The sequence below is a fragment of the Crocodylus siamensis genome, chromosome 2 (assembly GCF_052110815.1).
Source record: "Crocodylus siamensis isolate JL-2025a chromosome 2, ASM5211081v1, whole genome shotgun sequence".
Lineage (NCBI taxonomy): Eukaryota > Metazoa > Chordata > Crocodylia > Crocodylidae > Crocodylus > Crocodylus siamensis.
Window position 1 is genome coordinate 227,203,879 of NC_143396.1, and position 15,308 is coordinate 227,219,186.

The 15,308-nt window shown below is 43.0% G+C and overlaps 1 protein-coding gene across 7 annotated transcripts in view; it reads left to right on the forward strand.

Moving 5' to 3' along the window:
• Nucleotides 1-15,308, forward strand: part of SIPA1L1 (signal induced proliferation associated 1 like 1) — a 431,752-nt gene that overhangs the window by 365,833 nt on the left and 50,611 nt on the right. For all 7 annotated transcript variants that reach the window (XM_090033264.1, XM_090033262.1, XM_090033261.1 and 4 more), the window contains one exon: nt 3,964-4,242. In XM_090033264.1, the coding sequence (XP_089889390.1) occupies nt 3,964-4,242 (279 nt within the window). The remainder of the gene's footprint in view (nt 1-3,963; nt 4,243-15,308) is intronic.

The following is a 15,308-nucleotide window of genomic DNA, read 5'->3' on the forward strand; positions in this document are numbered from 1 at the left end:
CCTTCCAGCCATCCTTCTTTATGACTACTGTCAGAGGAGCTGCATGAAGGTTACTAGTGATACACCTGGACGTAGTGAAGCTCAGATAAGTTAACTCAGAACCTTTCACAGAACAAATTAGAGAGAGGTATGTAAAGGTGAATAGGTATCCAGGTTGTAGCTGTATTGGTCTAGTAAAGCTGTGGGAGAGGGGCTGGGGTATAGAAGCAATTGATCTATTTACAAAGATAATAACATTGCAGTAGCAACTTTAACTATAAAGTTGTAGTCTACTTTACAGTCTGACTTGCTCCTGAATCTGCAGATTCCTGAAACAAATATCTCTTTAGATTTAAATGTGGCATTAGTGGTTTCTAGCAAGGGTTGATTACAAAGTGGTATTGGATCAGTGAAGGTATTTCAAATATCCCTTTACTTTCTCTTCTACCTAATGTCTTGTTTCTTTAGGACATAAAATTCATTTTGGGATAATCCCCCCTCTACATTCCCCCCCCCCCCAAAAAAAAAAATCTAAAACCATCTTAACTACAGATCTTTCATTTGTATTTTTTCCAGGGTCCTAGATTATATCTAGTGCTCATGACCTTTTTCATTAATAGAGGGAAATATATTACCTTCAGTATTTTTTAGTCTTCAAGCAGTCAATAACTTAATAAACTTCAAAATGTAATAAAGCCTGTTGGAAAGCTTCCTTTTTTTAAATTTCTGTTCCATACTTTGCCCTGACACTCAGCTAACCTTGTGAAGGGGCATATTCATGATATTTTTTCCTTTAAAAAATTGTATGAAACTGAAATTTTCTACTTCGTTGAACTTCCTTTGTTAGCCATCAAACTGTTAAATTGCGTGCTTCCTCAGAAAGCTTATCCTTGCAATTCTCCCCTACACTTTTGTCTATATTGTATCCAGAGCTGGCATCCTTGCTTCAGGCACACCTTGCTTTTGCTCTTGGAGACCCTTCCTTCCCTCACAGGAATTTTATAGGCTGAGTAACTAGGATTCTCTTTTATATCTATAGTGAGAATTTCTGGTAGAAGAAAATGGGACCTGTACTCACCTGTGCCTAGAAACACCTACTCTCCAGCATTTGTGCCTTCTTTTTAATTTTCTTCATATTTCACTTTTGACTAGCTTTGTGAGCTGCCCTTGATATTCAGTGATGGCATTTTCAGATGATTTGAATTTGCTTTCTAAGTCCTGCTCTTTCATTTCTCTTGTTACATTTTATATAAGTTCCCTCCTTTTTTCCTTCCCAAAGGAGACAGTAAGGCAAAGAATGACACATTCAGAGTTCATCCCTTATAGCTTTCCTTGAATAAAATGACAAAGTATCAGTAGGGGTGGTGAAAGGCTCTGTGCTTGAAGAATTCCTCATGATCATTTTCCTGTTTACCTTTATTGGGCACATTTGCCATCTCCAGTTCAGTCTTGGGAGGCAGGGTTGCAGCAATTGTTTCCCTTCCTTTATATCAAGACAGTATTTAACCTGCTCTTAAAAACTTCCATGGTTTGAGATGCCAAACCCATTCTAGGTAATCTTTTCCAATGGTTAACCACCCTCATCACTGGGAAGTTCTTTCTAATATTCAATTTGGATACCCCATGTTGCAGTTTAAGCCAGTTATTTCCTGTCCCTCGCTACAGAGAATAGTCTATCACCATCTTCTTTATAGCAACCATTTTTGTATTTGAAAAGTGTTATCAAATCTCTCCAGTCTTTTCTTCTCCAGACTAAATAATCCCAGTGCACTGGATCTTGTTCTGTTGTTCTTGCTTTAACATGCAGCAGTCTGGTGTTTAATCTGATCCCAGTGCCATAATCACCTTGTGAGTTAAAGCACATGCAGAGGAATGGAACTTTGAAGCACTGATTGGTGAATCCACATATATGATTTGGTAAATTGATGCAGATGCCTAAAGAGACTGGGACCCAGTAGTATAAAAATGAAATACTGAATGAAGAATTCAGGATTTAAAGGCATCTTTAAAGATTTGACCTGACTTTCCTGCTGGACTTAATGAGGTACAGCAAGGGAGGACAGATGCATTGGCCTTCAAAAAGCATCTATGAATATAAAGCTGAATGTTGAACAGCTGCACTCCAGGCAACAGCACTTTGCCACAGGTTGTTTCTGCTGTGCAGTTTTTTCCCATCTCTGAAAGTTCTATAAATAGTTATTTCTCATCTTTGATCAGGAAATCTCTTGCTGGTTTGTGAGAATTTGAGTGCAAAAATAGCTTTCTAACCTCCCTTGTAAGTTAACAGAGTACTTTAAAAGGCAGTCTCTGGCTACAGAAAAAGGAAACGTAACTGCTCTAAGGGAGATGGGGAATATTCCCTGGGGAGTGTGTATCTACTGCCACACTAAGTTTTAACTTGGTAGATTCATGCATTGCTACAATTGAGATGAAGCACTGTACATGTAACCGTGAATAAAATTGGGTTGAAGTTTCCGAGGCTTTGCCACATTTGTATTGCTAAAGGAGCATGAGAATGTCATACCTGCATTATAAAATCAGTGATGAATTGCAGGTTGTCTTAACTCCATAGGGGTTTTCCCAATTGATGTGGTGGTTCCGTGTGTGTGTGCGCATGTCCAACGTGTGTCTGTGGGGTGTGGGGGGGAGGTGGTATTAAGGTTTACCTTTATACCATTCTGAAGGCACTTGAAACAGGAGAGTCCACAAGTTAGAGTGCTAAACGGTGTAAAGTACTCTCTAAGCATCTTAAAGTTACACCACTTTGGGTGAGGGTTATCTTTGAGCCATTTTGCCCAGCTAGGGTTAGGGTTTTGTTAGTCTGCTCCACAAAGGTATAGCGACCAATTTGCAGTCATCCAGCATCCCAAGATGCATGGCTCCCAGCCTCTCTACTCCTGACAAACTTCCCACCTTCTGAAAGTGTACTGCCCAGAGGGCAGTACTGGCTCCAAGCTGCCACCCCTACCCACCCTGAGTGGGTATGACCCCTGCCCATATGGCACCATGTTGCCAGGTACAAGAACCCCAGGAGACCCAACCTAGGACCTCCCCTAGCTAGGAGAATTGGGTTGGGGGCTGTGGCTTCCCTGCCTAACCTGTCTCTTTCCTGGAGGGTTTGGGGGGAAGAGGAGGGCACTGCCTAGTACCAAGTGTGGCAAGATCATGGAGCCCAGGGAGGCATACTTCCCTAAAGTCCATGCTGTCTTTGAGGTTAACCTCTGGTCGCTCCATTCTGGCAGCAGAGCCATGCGGGGGAGGGGCGTGCATCTCCAGGCTCTTGCCATGATTAAATCATGACAGCTCCACTCCCATCATGGTGTCACCACAGATGTGTCCAAGTGGCTCCACACTAAGAACGGGGGCTAACTGCAGCAAGGACATGGAGCCCGGGGAAGCACGTCTCCCCAGGGCCCACCTCCCTCCTCACCCAGAACCAGACCATGGGGGCTCAAGGGATAGATTCCCCTTCCCCCTATTTACCACCCCCTTCCCACCAACCTTCCTAGCTGGGGGGGAGGCTCTTAGGACTAGTTTGGTAAGGCTCCTTGCAGGCATCTTGCATGGAGCCAGTCACCTGAGCTTTACTCGGGAATCACCAACCCCTCCCCCCCCCCCCACACACTTGGGACAGAACTTCTGCAAGGAGAGCAGAACAGCATGGAGACCCGAGATTTAAGACTCATTGCAAATGAAAATCTATCTTGCAGACTCCTGGGAGGTAGAGATGGTCTTACTGTATTATCTCATCTAGTCCATTTGTTGTATGTATGCTCTTATCTTACTGACTCTCAGTTTTAGTATTGTATATAAGTTTCTTTAACAAAAGGAAAAGCAACAGACGAGAAGTAGGACCATGAGTAGAGCCTGCTGTTTAACAATGCCCTTTGTCAGCACATGTTAGTGTAATTTGATGCAATGCTGCTGCTTCTTTTTTTACCGTGAGCAAGTATTTTACCTAAGTGTCCATTTTCGCCTTTCCAGGAGTTCTTCAGAAAGCTATCGCATGCCAGTGATGGAATACAAAGTGAACGAGGGGGTTCCATACGAATTCAAATTCCCCTTCAGAAATAACAACAAATGGCAACGAAATGCAAACAAGGGGCAGGGATCTCACATGTCACAGGTGCCATCCCAGATGCAGAGTCCAGTAATCTCAAGGATTGGGTCAGGGAAAGGAGAAGGGAAAATGCCTCCCCCAGAACGAGCAGCCAACATCCCTCGCAGCATCTCTAGTGATGGGCGTCCACTGGAAAGCCGAAGGTATGTATGATCTATGTATGTTAGGTTTCCAAACTTTAAATCTTATCAGAAACAAAACCACATTAGACAGTTTAGGCATACCAAGTATTTTACTTGTCTGAATCTCACTGCCAGTTAAAAAAATAAAAATATAGAAGCCAAAGTGAGTAATTCACACAGGACAGTTGTCCACAAGATAGATTGTTACTGCCTTGCACAAAATGTATTTCACTATGGCAGATGGTATTTTGAAATTGTTATACAACTACTTAAATTTACTGCTCATACTCCAATTAAATGCGTATATTAATTAAAATTAAATTAAAATTCTTGATCCAAACATTCCTGAAATTTTTGGATTGACAATTTGTGCATTCCTGTTTATATTTTATGTGCAGGAATGTATGGAAGTCACAAAGATGTTGACACAACAATAGCATGTGGTAATATATTTAATTAATGCATACAACAGTATAGCAAAGTGACAAAGCCAAATGTGTTTCCATGACTGGGAAGTGATTAAGCTTTTAGAGGTAGAGAGTAAAGAGGTTTAAAGTCTGCATTTTTCAAGCTCCTGCTTTAGAAATTAAGCACCAATTCATTTTGAGTTGATGGTATCAGCCACAAAATGTCACAATATTTCCATCACTTTAAAAAAGGGAGATGTGGATGATAGTGCTGAAATGTAGTTTCTTTGTTTTCATTGTCTGAATAAATCTCTTAGCATCACTTAGCTTACAAAGAGATGAGCAAAGGGAAACAAGCTAGTACAATAGCCTTTGTTTTGCATAGCCTCTGTTTTACATACAAGACAGCTTGTATCTGAAAATGCCTTATAGACTTGACAACTACTAGGCATTGAACAATATATGACATAAATTGTAGAAAACTAAAGGAAGATGTAGTGATAAATTCATTTGCTAAAGCATTTGTTTGTATGGTTGAAAACTGAAGGAGGGAAGATGTTAGATCTTATAGCTGAGAGTAAAGCTATTACAGTGAGACAGAAAACTCAACCATAGCTCAACTATTAGCAAGTGAGGAGGAAGCTAATGAGTTCCAGACTATTTTTTCAGTATTTTTTCATCCGCAATATTTTTTATTATATTTACACACACTTAAACACCAAAATTAAACATACATTTTTGGTGAATTATATAAAACCTATTTTTTGTCTCACGAGCAAAACATACGTTTGGGTGCTTTAGGACAGAACACACTTGTAATGCTATTGATCCTGTGATAGCACCGGTATTTTTATCAATGTACCATTTAAATTATATTAACATAAAATAAAAAGACCAAGGTCACTTGAGCCTGCTAAACTGGTGCTAGAATTGATGAGAGGTTTTTTTCTAAAATTCTCTGCTGCAGAGAAGATGCTAGAGACCAGTGGACATCTAAAATAAAGTTAGCTTACCTCTGAGCATCCTGTCTGGATCAAAGTATATGTTGAGCCATGTAGGCTGTACAGGATATATTTCCTGATCGATCTTGGAGAGCCTGAAGATGTATTTTAAAAATGGCACAGGTTGATTTTTTTTTTTTTAATGTATGCGGTATTTATTTTGTACAGTAGGATCTCATACTGTTTCATCATAGGTATACCAGCAGAACAAGGTGTTTGGGAATGTGGAAAAATTATAATTCGCTTTTTCATGCATTTATTTCTTCTTATGGAATCTCCAGAACAGCTTTATCTCAGATTTGATTTAATGTGTTGGTCCTGCTGGATGGGGGTTCTTCTGGACTCATCTTTGATGTGTGGAATTATACAAATATTACTGATATTTTCCTAACAAATAAAAATTTGTGCAGCTAATGTAAGCATTGAAGCATTCAAACACCTAGTCATTGGATGCTGTCAATAAAAGGGCATAGGCAAATGGACACTTTGCAGAGTAGAAATTGTACCTCTGTGCCACTCTGTTTTGTTTTTTAATAAATGAAACCATGACTTTGTTTCAGAAGTGTTTCACCTCATCTCTCCCCCACTTTCTTCACTTTTAAAAAGCATTTAAAGAGTTTTTTCCCCCAAAAGGTTTATATTGTGTCTGTCCAGACTTAATTATAAGTTATCAAGGATATTTTGCTGGAAATACATGTCTGTTTGTCTGCCTCCCTCTCTAGTCTGCTAAAGATGTTAATCTAGTGGACTGAATACAGTTTTATATATAGCTACAGCTGTTTAATGTTCAGTTGTTTCCAGCTAATTTAAAGAAAAAAAGGTTGCTTGAAGTTCAAGGAAAGATTAGTAAGCTCAGATAGTGGCTTATCTTTTTTTCTTCTCTTGCAAAATTGTATATAATGCTTTGTGTTTTTACTAAATAAATCCCAAATGCTTAATTGCTTTTATTTTTATTGTGTAGCTGTCCTAAAAAATCAGAGACAAGTTTTTGTTTTGTTCTGTTTTAAGTCAATAAAGAATTATTTTCTGCTTTGGATTTTCATCAGTGGTTTTCATACCTTCAGAAGCACAAAGTTTATACATGGATCATGCCAAGGACATTTTGTACATTCCAGGCTGATAACTTGCACTTTTTCTAGTGTGAGCTGGAGCAACTATACTCCAACTCTTTTTGTTGCATGTAACTTGCACGAGTTTTGATATAGCATTGCTAGATGATTAAAAATGGAGGAGATCTTGGAGTTCCATTTCACAGAAGTATAAGATGGCAAAGACAAGCAGCACTTAACTGAAACATAAAACTGATTCATCTCCTTTTTCCCCTGTGAAGTTAGATGGGAGATTTAGCTGTGTGGAAATCTAGATAGAGTTGAGGAAAATGCTCTTAGTCACTGGTGATATTTGTGGCTGATGGGAGCCTGCTTTGATTTAGAGTCTTTATCAGTTAAGCCTGTAGAAAAGTCTTTTTCCTGCTATTAAGTTCTTGCTCTGAAGTACCAGGGACTTAATATACAGTGTAGTCTTTATATACTAGTTGCATGCCTGAAGATTGTCTTGTTTTATAATAAATGAAGAAAAGAGCCATCAAAAGTCTTTTGACACAAAAACCGTGCTTTGCACCGTGTATACTTACAACCCAGTATATGTGATTAATGTAATTATGAAAAAGTCATTAATGCACTAAAAGAATATCCCTTTTTTTAAACCTGACACTTCGTTATCTCCTTTTCTTTGTCAAATGTTTACATTCTGAACAAGTAACATTACACTCTTATTTAGAAAGAAATGCACAGAATAATTTGTGTGGTTTAAATTTGAATTTTACTCTAGGCTGAATAATTACTGAGCTTGGACATAGCCAAGAAACAAATGTTAATTGGGTTTCCTACAAAAATGCCACATGATCATTAAGGACAAAGGGCTTGTCTGTACTTCAGAGTTGTGTTGATTTAACTGTGCCAGCAAGTTAAATCTGTAAACCCCACCTACTTTAAACACATTTTACCAGTTAGAAAGTGCGTATATTAGTTTAACTTACTCCGTTTCAAAACCTGAATAGTATTTTTAAAAATACTGCAGGTCACCATTATACTGGTATAACTGCACTTATGCTAGACTTGTGTCACTAAAAACCACCTCTGTACCTGATACAGCTGTACCAGAAATTTTAAAAAATGTAGACCAATCCAAAGACTATTGAGAGTTTCAGTTCTATATAGCAGATACAAATGGCAGCTTCCAGCAGTATAGTCTCTCTTACTCTCTGCTTTAATACTGATTCATTAAAGAGGAGTTACCACCTACAAAGGATTAATACCACCTCTTGAATCATTCTGTATTTTTTTTAAATTTCTCATTCAGATCCTGGCATGGTTCAAAACTGCTTCACTTACTGAAATCAAAATTGATCATTATCAGACTGGATAATAGTGTTGGAAGATTAGGATTGGGATTATGGTTCTATGCTCCTTTAGGGCATGCTTCAGACATGGGTAGATGATCCTTTGCCCATACTGCAGACATTAAGGGTAGAGACAGACATCACACATAAACTGGTTTAAGTGATCAGAAACTGGTTTAAACCTGTAATAGAACAGACGTTCAGTGCATATAAACCAGTTTGAAAATGGCTGAAACCGGTTTGAATGCAGTATCAGACTTGACTGATTTGGGTCAAACCAGTTTACGTAATATCGCCTGGTTTAAGTTAACCCAGGGTCCCTCAGCATCCCAGATATTTGCAGCCTTGGGCAGGGGATCTCTGTTCCGGAGATTTGGACTGGCCATTCTCCTCTGCCATGGCTGGAGCTCCAGCAGAGACTGCAGGCACAGCGGTGTCTATCTCACTTCCTTCTGCTTCCCACCCCCCACTCCCTGCTTAAGCAGGGATTCCCCCATCCCCTTTTCCAGGGCAGGAACCGTAGCCAGTATGTGGTATGCTAGCTAATGCTGAGATGTGTCTGTGTAAGGCAGATAAGACAAAGGCAGAAAGGACAGTGTCCACTTAGGGTTTTTTGGTAGGGTGCACTGATAGAGATTTTGGGGGTCGATAACAATAGCCGATATTTCAGGAGGCATATTGGCTGAGACTGATTCAATATCCAATACAGTTGCCTCCAGGTGGTAAGTCCGGTGTGGTGGAAGGGGAGAGAGGAGGGAAGGGGAGTGGAGGGGCAGATCAATGCTCCCCACAGTGAGGGAGGGGGCAGAGATAGGCACAGCCTAGCCAGCTTGGGGGGGCCATGGGACAGAGGCACAGCTGGTGGTGTGGGGACAGCTCCTGCTGTTGCTTGCACCCCAGGAGGATGCATGTAGTGGGGTGTGCCCCCAATCTCTGCAGGGTGGGTGGCAGCTGCAGGGTGGAGCCAAAGCCGGCACTGCACGGGGCTTTTCTTGCTGGGGACAGGGCTCAGAGTGGGCTCCAGTGGCCCTGGGAAGAGGCTGCAGCCACCCCAAATTTTGCCACCACACTGTTCCCAGCTCTGCATCACTGCCCAGCACAGCCCTGTTTTTTCCTAGTGCTTAGATGGAGATAGGTCATTCAGCCAGGCCTGCACCGAACAGCAGGTGGTGGCACAGCGCTAGGAACTGAGTGGCAGAAAAATATGGGGTGGCTGCAACCTCCTCCAGCACTGCCAAAGCCTTCTCTGAACCCAGCCTCCAGCAAGAAGAGTCCCACGCAACTCCGGCTTCACCTTGCAGCTGCCACCCACCCCATGCTGCGCAAACTGGGGGCACATACCGTCCCTGCCCTCCTGGGGTGTAAGCAGTGGCAGAAGCTGTCCCCTGCCCACGAGCCATGGCTCTGTCCCACGCTCCCTCCCTCCCACCCCGGCTGGCAGCCTTTGCCACTGCCCCCACTCACCGCAGGGGGCATTGATCTGTCCTCCCATGCCCCTTCCCTCCCCCCTTCCCCTTTCAACTTGCCAGCTGGAGGCAGCTCTCCATGCTGCGAGCTCTGCTCCATGCTGTTCTGTGGCTGCACACAGCACAGGCATTTATTGGCCGAATTATCGGCCCCATAGGGCTGATATCCAATATAGATAATTTTCTTCATATTGGTATCAATCCAATATCAGACCAATGTATTGGCACACCTCCACTTTTTGGAGGTAATCAATAGGTACCTGGTAAAGTTTCTTTGTTCCTTCCTTGGTGTCACGGGGTGGGGGCCTACAAGCGGCCATGATCTCTCCTAGCGCCCCCTACCATGCCAAGTGGGTGTCCATGCACCCTCATTCTCAACCGCCACATCTTTGATGACAAAAGTATTAAGGGAGGCTGCCTTTTTCCCCCTTGGGCACGGTACCCCTCATGTATCCCAGTTTGTGTCCCGTCTTAGCGGACCCTGTGAATTAAACCCTCAAGGGCTACATGTGGCTCCTACCACCCCTAATACCATGCCCCAAGCCTCTCAGATGTACCGGACATTGTCTAGTCGAACCCGTTTACTGCGTCCTCACGGCACCCCCTTGCTATAGCCCGCGCCCCCACGGACGTCCTCTGGGCTTGTCTTAGTCGCCCCACTGCGGCCTTTCTCCGCGCTCCCCGCGGACACTCTCTGGCTTTTCTCACGGCCGTGCCCACACCAGGGCTCCCTCTTACAATCCCACCCGCACTAGGCTCCTGCCTCACACTCCCTGCCCGCACTGGGGCCTCGTCTCACAATTGGGGCTCAGGTGGCCATAGCCATGCCTGGCCCCCAAATTCCCCTCCCTGGGGCTTTTCTTCCTCTGTGCGCCCTGCGTGGGGTTCAGGTGGCTGTAGCTGTGCCTGGCCCCCAATGCACTGTGCCCCTTCTCGGGGCTGGGGTCAGTGCACCCCCTCCTCGGGTCTATAAACCCCACCGAGGCTCAGGTGGCTGTAGCCATGCCTGACCCCAGACCTGCCTTCTTGGGTCGCTCGCCTGCACTGGGGCTTCCCCCCCTGCACGACACTGCCCCACTGGGGCTGGGGTCTATACACCCCCAAAATGCGGCACCCTCTCTGGCGCCAGGAACCCCCATGCTACTGGGGAGCTTCCATGAGGCCTCTTCCAACCCCTACAGCCTCACCCCGTCCTCCGGTGTAACAACTACCAACAGAAAACTCAAGCCCCTGGGCTACAACATAAACTCCGAGCCATCTGGCTAAAACACAATTTCTAAGCCCTCTGGCTAGCCATTATTCAAAACTCTACCAGGGCTTTCTTCTCCCAATCCTCAAGCTGAAGCTGATTCAGGCCATCAAGCTGCCTACTCCAGCAGAGCTCCTTCTCCCCTGGATGTTAGTAGGAAACTGCCTGCTTGGCCTCAGCCTAGGCTGTTTATATAGGCCAGGCCCTGCCCGCTTCCAGTCAGCTGACCGATTGCGGTTGCCCTGGCAACCGGCACCTGTACCTTTCCCTAGGAGCAGGCACTTCAGTGCCCTGCGACACACCTCCCCCCCTTAAGTTCATAACTCCCTAGGAGCAGGGCACGGGAGTGTCCTGCGACACTTGGAAAAGTTGTTTGAGAAGAGCTTGAAGTAATGAGAGACGTTTTTGTTTTCTTGATGGGGTGTTATCAACTCCATGCTGGGGAGTTGCTAAATGCTCTGTTGTCAATTCCCTGCTGGGTTGGTCAGGAGCAGTGGGGGAGGGGGACCCCTCCCTAATCAGAGCATCCTGTTGGGACCTGGCTGTGCCCCCTCTCAACTCAGCACTGCGGAAGGGAAGGGAGGGCTCCTGTAATACCCCCCAGCTTCTAACCTGAGCCACTGCAGGCATGTGCCTGCATTTCCTCAGTCCAGAGGGGATGTCTGGACAGTTACAAACTGGTTCAGCCTAGCCACATTAGACTAACCTCCAAAGATTGAATCAGTTCAGGCTCAGGCTTTTTGAATGTCTGTCCCTAGTCTAAATGCTCAGATTTTAACTGATTACTTGTGAACTTATCAAGGTCTTTGTAAACCTAAGTTTCCATTATTTGTCAAAGAGAATTTTGAAACCATTTCAGGGCTACTTTAAATTATGCCAGTTATTACGGATTAATGGAGTCTGAGTTTAGTTTGGCCTCATTGTCTTTATCCTGGTCATGTCTCTGCTGTCTATACCACCAACTCCAGCAAAACTTCTGGGCAACAAAATCCACTTTTATGATGGCTTTGAATAGGGAGTCTTACAACTAAGTGACTGCGGAAAGGGCCAGCTTAGTGGAGTACCTTGACTATTGTGTAGTGTCAGTTCTAGCAATAAATGTATTTGTTGGTAAGCTTAAGTTAAACAATCTAGGCAGTTCTTTGGTAGACTTTTGTTCTACCAAAATGGATGGAAACCTTTTCTGTGTATTTTCCATAATGGCTTTTTTTTTTTTTTTTTAGCAAACATGACATACCCTGCAAATTTTCCAAATTGGTTGACACATGAGCTGTGTTGACTAGCTGTTGGGCAAAGGTGTTGTTTGCTTTTGTTGAACACGTTGGGGTGAGAAGGGTCTGTGGCAGCAGAGATGGTGAATCGCAGACAATTTCTTCAAATGCTGAGCATGTGCTGCTGCTGTCTTTTGCTCTATGAGAAATGTGCTATTGCTATTTTCATAGTCTTTGCTCTTAATTTTTGTGTCTTGTATTCAAAGCACACCACTTTCTGCATTTATTTTTAGTGATTGGTAACGGGTTGGATGAGAGAGGTGATGACTGTGGAAAGGAGAGATAAGAGTGGCTGGCTGAGTTGGCAATATGAGGAGTGATCATGGTGACCTGAAATGTAATACGAAAAGGCTCTAAAATAACAGAATGTGTTCCTATAATAGTACATGTGTCTTCAAATATCTCTGTCTGGTTCAAAAATACAGAATAGATATCAGCTAGAAAAATCGTGTTTTCAATATGTTTCATGGTAGCCACTAAGCTTTGATAACTTCTCATTTTCATTCACTCGTTACACTATCACATTTTTTTCCTTGTAAGCTGATGCCTTCTCAAAGCCCAAAGATGAATTGATTGCTTAGTTGATTCAATATGTTAATGCACTGTCTCTTCACATTTAAAAAATAGGTTCAAATCTCCCCAGATTTACTAGCAAAAATAAACTTAGTCCCATACAAAACTTGGTTTAACCATGCTGAAAATCTGCCATGCTTGATTAAGTTCAGATGGCAGCCATCAGAACAGATCCAGACTGTAATAACAGGAGTATAAGGCTGCGGGCAGACATTGCCTTTGTGTCTCTATAAGCATTTGTATGGCAGAACAAAACCCAGGCAAACAGACATACATCCATGCTGCCTGTTGCACCATAAATGCCTAAAATTGTAGCTGTGGTAATTTGCAGTAATAATTTGTGCTGCCTTTTCTTGGTGGATGTCTGTTTCCTTATGGCATGAGAGTTTGTGCTCTCCAGCTGCCCCAGGCAGGCACTAGTGGAAATTCAGGGGCCCAATCCTGAGATTCCCAGGGTGCCCATCTGCAAATGGAGGAACCCTGAGGGATTCCTCTGCTTGCAGACACAGGGCACAGCAGCATGAAATGAATACCAGGAATTCCCTGGAGAGGGAATCCTGGACCATGTCTTTCATGTTTCCTCACCTCAGGAGTCCTACTGCAGAGGATTCTCAGTGCTCATTTCATGCCTGGGTTATAGCTTCTGGGGTCGCTATCTTCTGAAGCCCCAGAACAGGTAGGGACCCAACCCTATTGGACAGTGGCCCCAGGCAACATCTGTAGACACCAATGAGGTGGATTATCTTTGCCAGAACACATCCTGGCCCAGCTGATCCTACTCCAAAGACCGTGTCTGTTTATATTTTTACAAGCCATACTTTTGGCTTCTTGGCAAAACTGTGTGTGAAGCATGTGTGAGACTCCCTATGCCTGAAGAAGGGTGATTGCACCCGAAAGCTTGCTAAGAACCTTTTTCCAACTGCTTGGTTTGGTCTAATAAAAGATGTCACATCTACTCAAAGAACCATACCTGTCTGTGAAGCTTGTATGGTCTTTGTAATGTATTCATCCCTCACTTTTAAGTTACTGAACTGTTCGTAATTTTTTTCATATTCTGACAGTACCTTTAGATGGTAATTTATCTTAGTGACAACTTCCTAAAGAAATGAACTTGATCTTTTTTCTAAGACACCAGCTTTTGAGCAAATGCTTTTGTGTGAAGAACCTTGTTTGCGAAGTATTTCAGAGCTGTGTTCCTAGCAGCGGTTTGCATTGTCTTTGGTCATGTGGCATAGAAATGAGTAGCTTTCATTCACACTTCTTGCCCAGATAGGAGATGCCAGTGCTTGACTAATTTCAATATTTTGTTTTTTCGGGTTTTAACGATAACATCTATTGTTTTGTCTTATAGCTCAAAAGTCCTTGTTTATTTACTGAGAAGCAGTGACCACAGTAATAGATCCCCTTCACCTCCAAGGGATGGCTTAGAAGGATCGTTTCCGGAGTTCCGTTCATAGTTTATATTTTAAGGGATATTGCAGCTGCAAATCTCACACATAATAAATTAATGCAGATAGCCCTTTGAGGTAGGAATTTGAGATTAGCCTATGTAGCAGCATTAAAATCCATTCAGCAAAAATCAAGTAATCTAATACCATTATCCTGTTTACCCTAACTGTAAATTTTAAGAAGAAACAGAGACGTGGTATACAATTTCCAGCTTACTTTGGACTTGACACAGTATTCAGTTTAATAGTAATACAGGTCATGCCAGGATTGCTGATCCTATGTTAATATATCTGGAAAAGACTAAATATTTCAGGAATTTAACTTAAGCAAAAACATCTTAAAAGAAAAAAAAAAGTGTTTTTCTTACTCTTTTTTTTTTGAGAGAGTACTAATGGAACTTAGCTGAATGGTCCCTTTATGCTAATGAAGTCGGTAAACCTGGATATCAGGTCAAACGAGTTTACAGTTAAACCATAATGGTAGTGGTTAATTACAACAGCAGGTGTATGTCATATGATTATAACCAGGGATTAGCAACCTACAACCTGTAGGGTAGATTTGACCTGCACAAGGACTGGATAAGGGCCAACCAGGTCTGCATTTTACTAAAGGTGCACTGATTCCCCCATTTCATCCAGTCCTCATTTTGCCAGTGGTGCCCTGATCAGTTCCAGTGCTCCAGCCAGCTGCTACAGCCCACATGGAGGGCTGTTCTTCCTCATTGCAGCCCCTCCTCACTGTCACTGTGAGAATGGTGGCTTATGGCACTGGTTGGGTTGCAAGCTGCAGCCTGCATTTGCAAAAAGTTCCCTGATCCATACAAATAAAACATTCATGTGTAGACTACAGACTGCACGGGGAAGGAAAGAAAAGAGCAGGAAGTATGGAAAAGGGGGAAGAACAGGAAGAGAACTTACTCTGGTTTGCTATTAAGGAAATGCTTCAAATTACTAATTTTGCTGAAATAAAAATACACACAGAACAAATATTAAATGTAGCTTCTGACTGAGATTTATGACATGATCTGTGCGTTTCAGACAAAGCAGGGAGTACTGCTGACTGGAAGAATTGGTGGAAGAGAGAAATGTGTGAAGCCACTGTTGATAGTTTTGTAGGGAGGTAGAGACAGGGGGCAGATGGCCAGGATGTTGAAGTAGGAAAAGAAGATGTGTAGGGCCATGAAGTAGAGTAAGAAGGAAATTTCAGACCTTTATGCAACCTCTCACTGAACCATGGTGATTCTCTTTGAGCAAGGTAGAAACTGTCATGA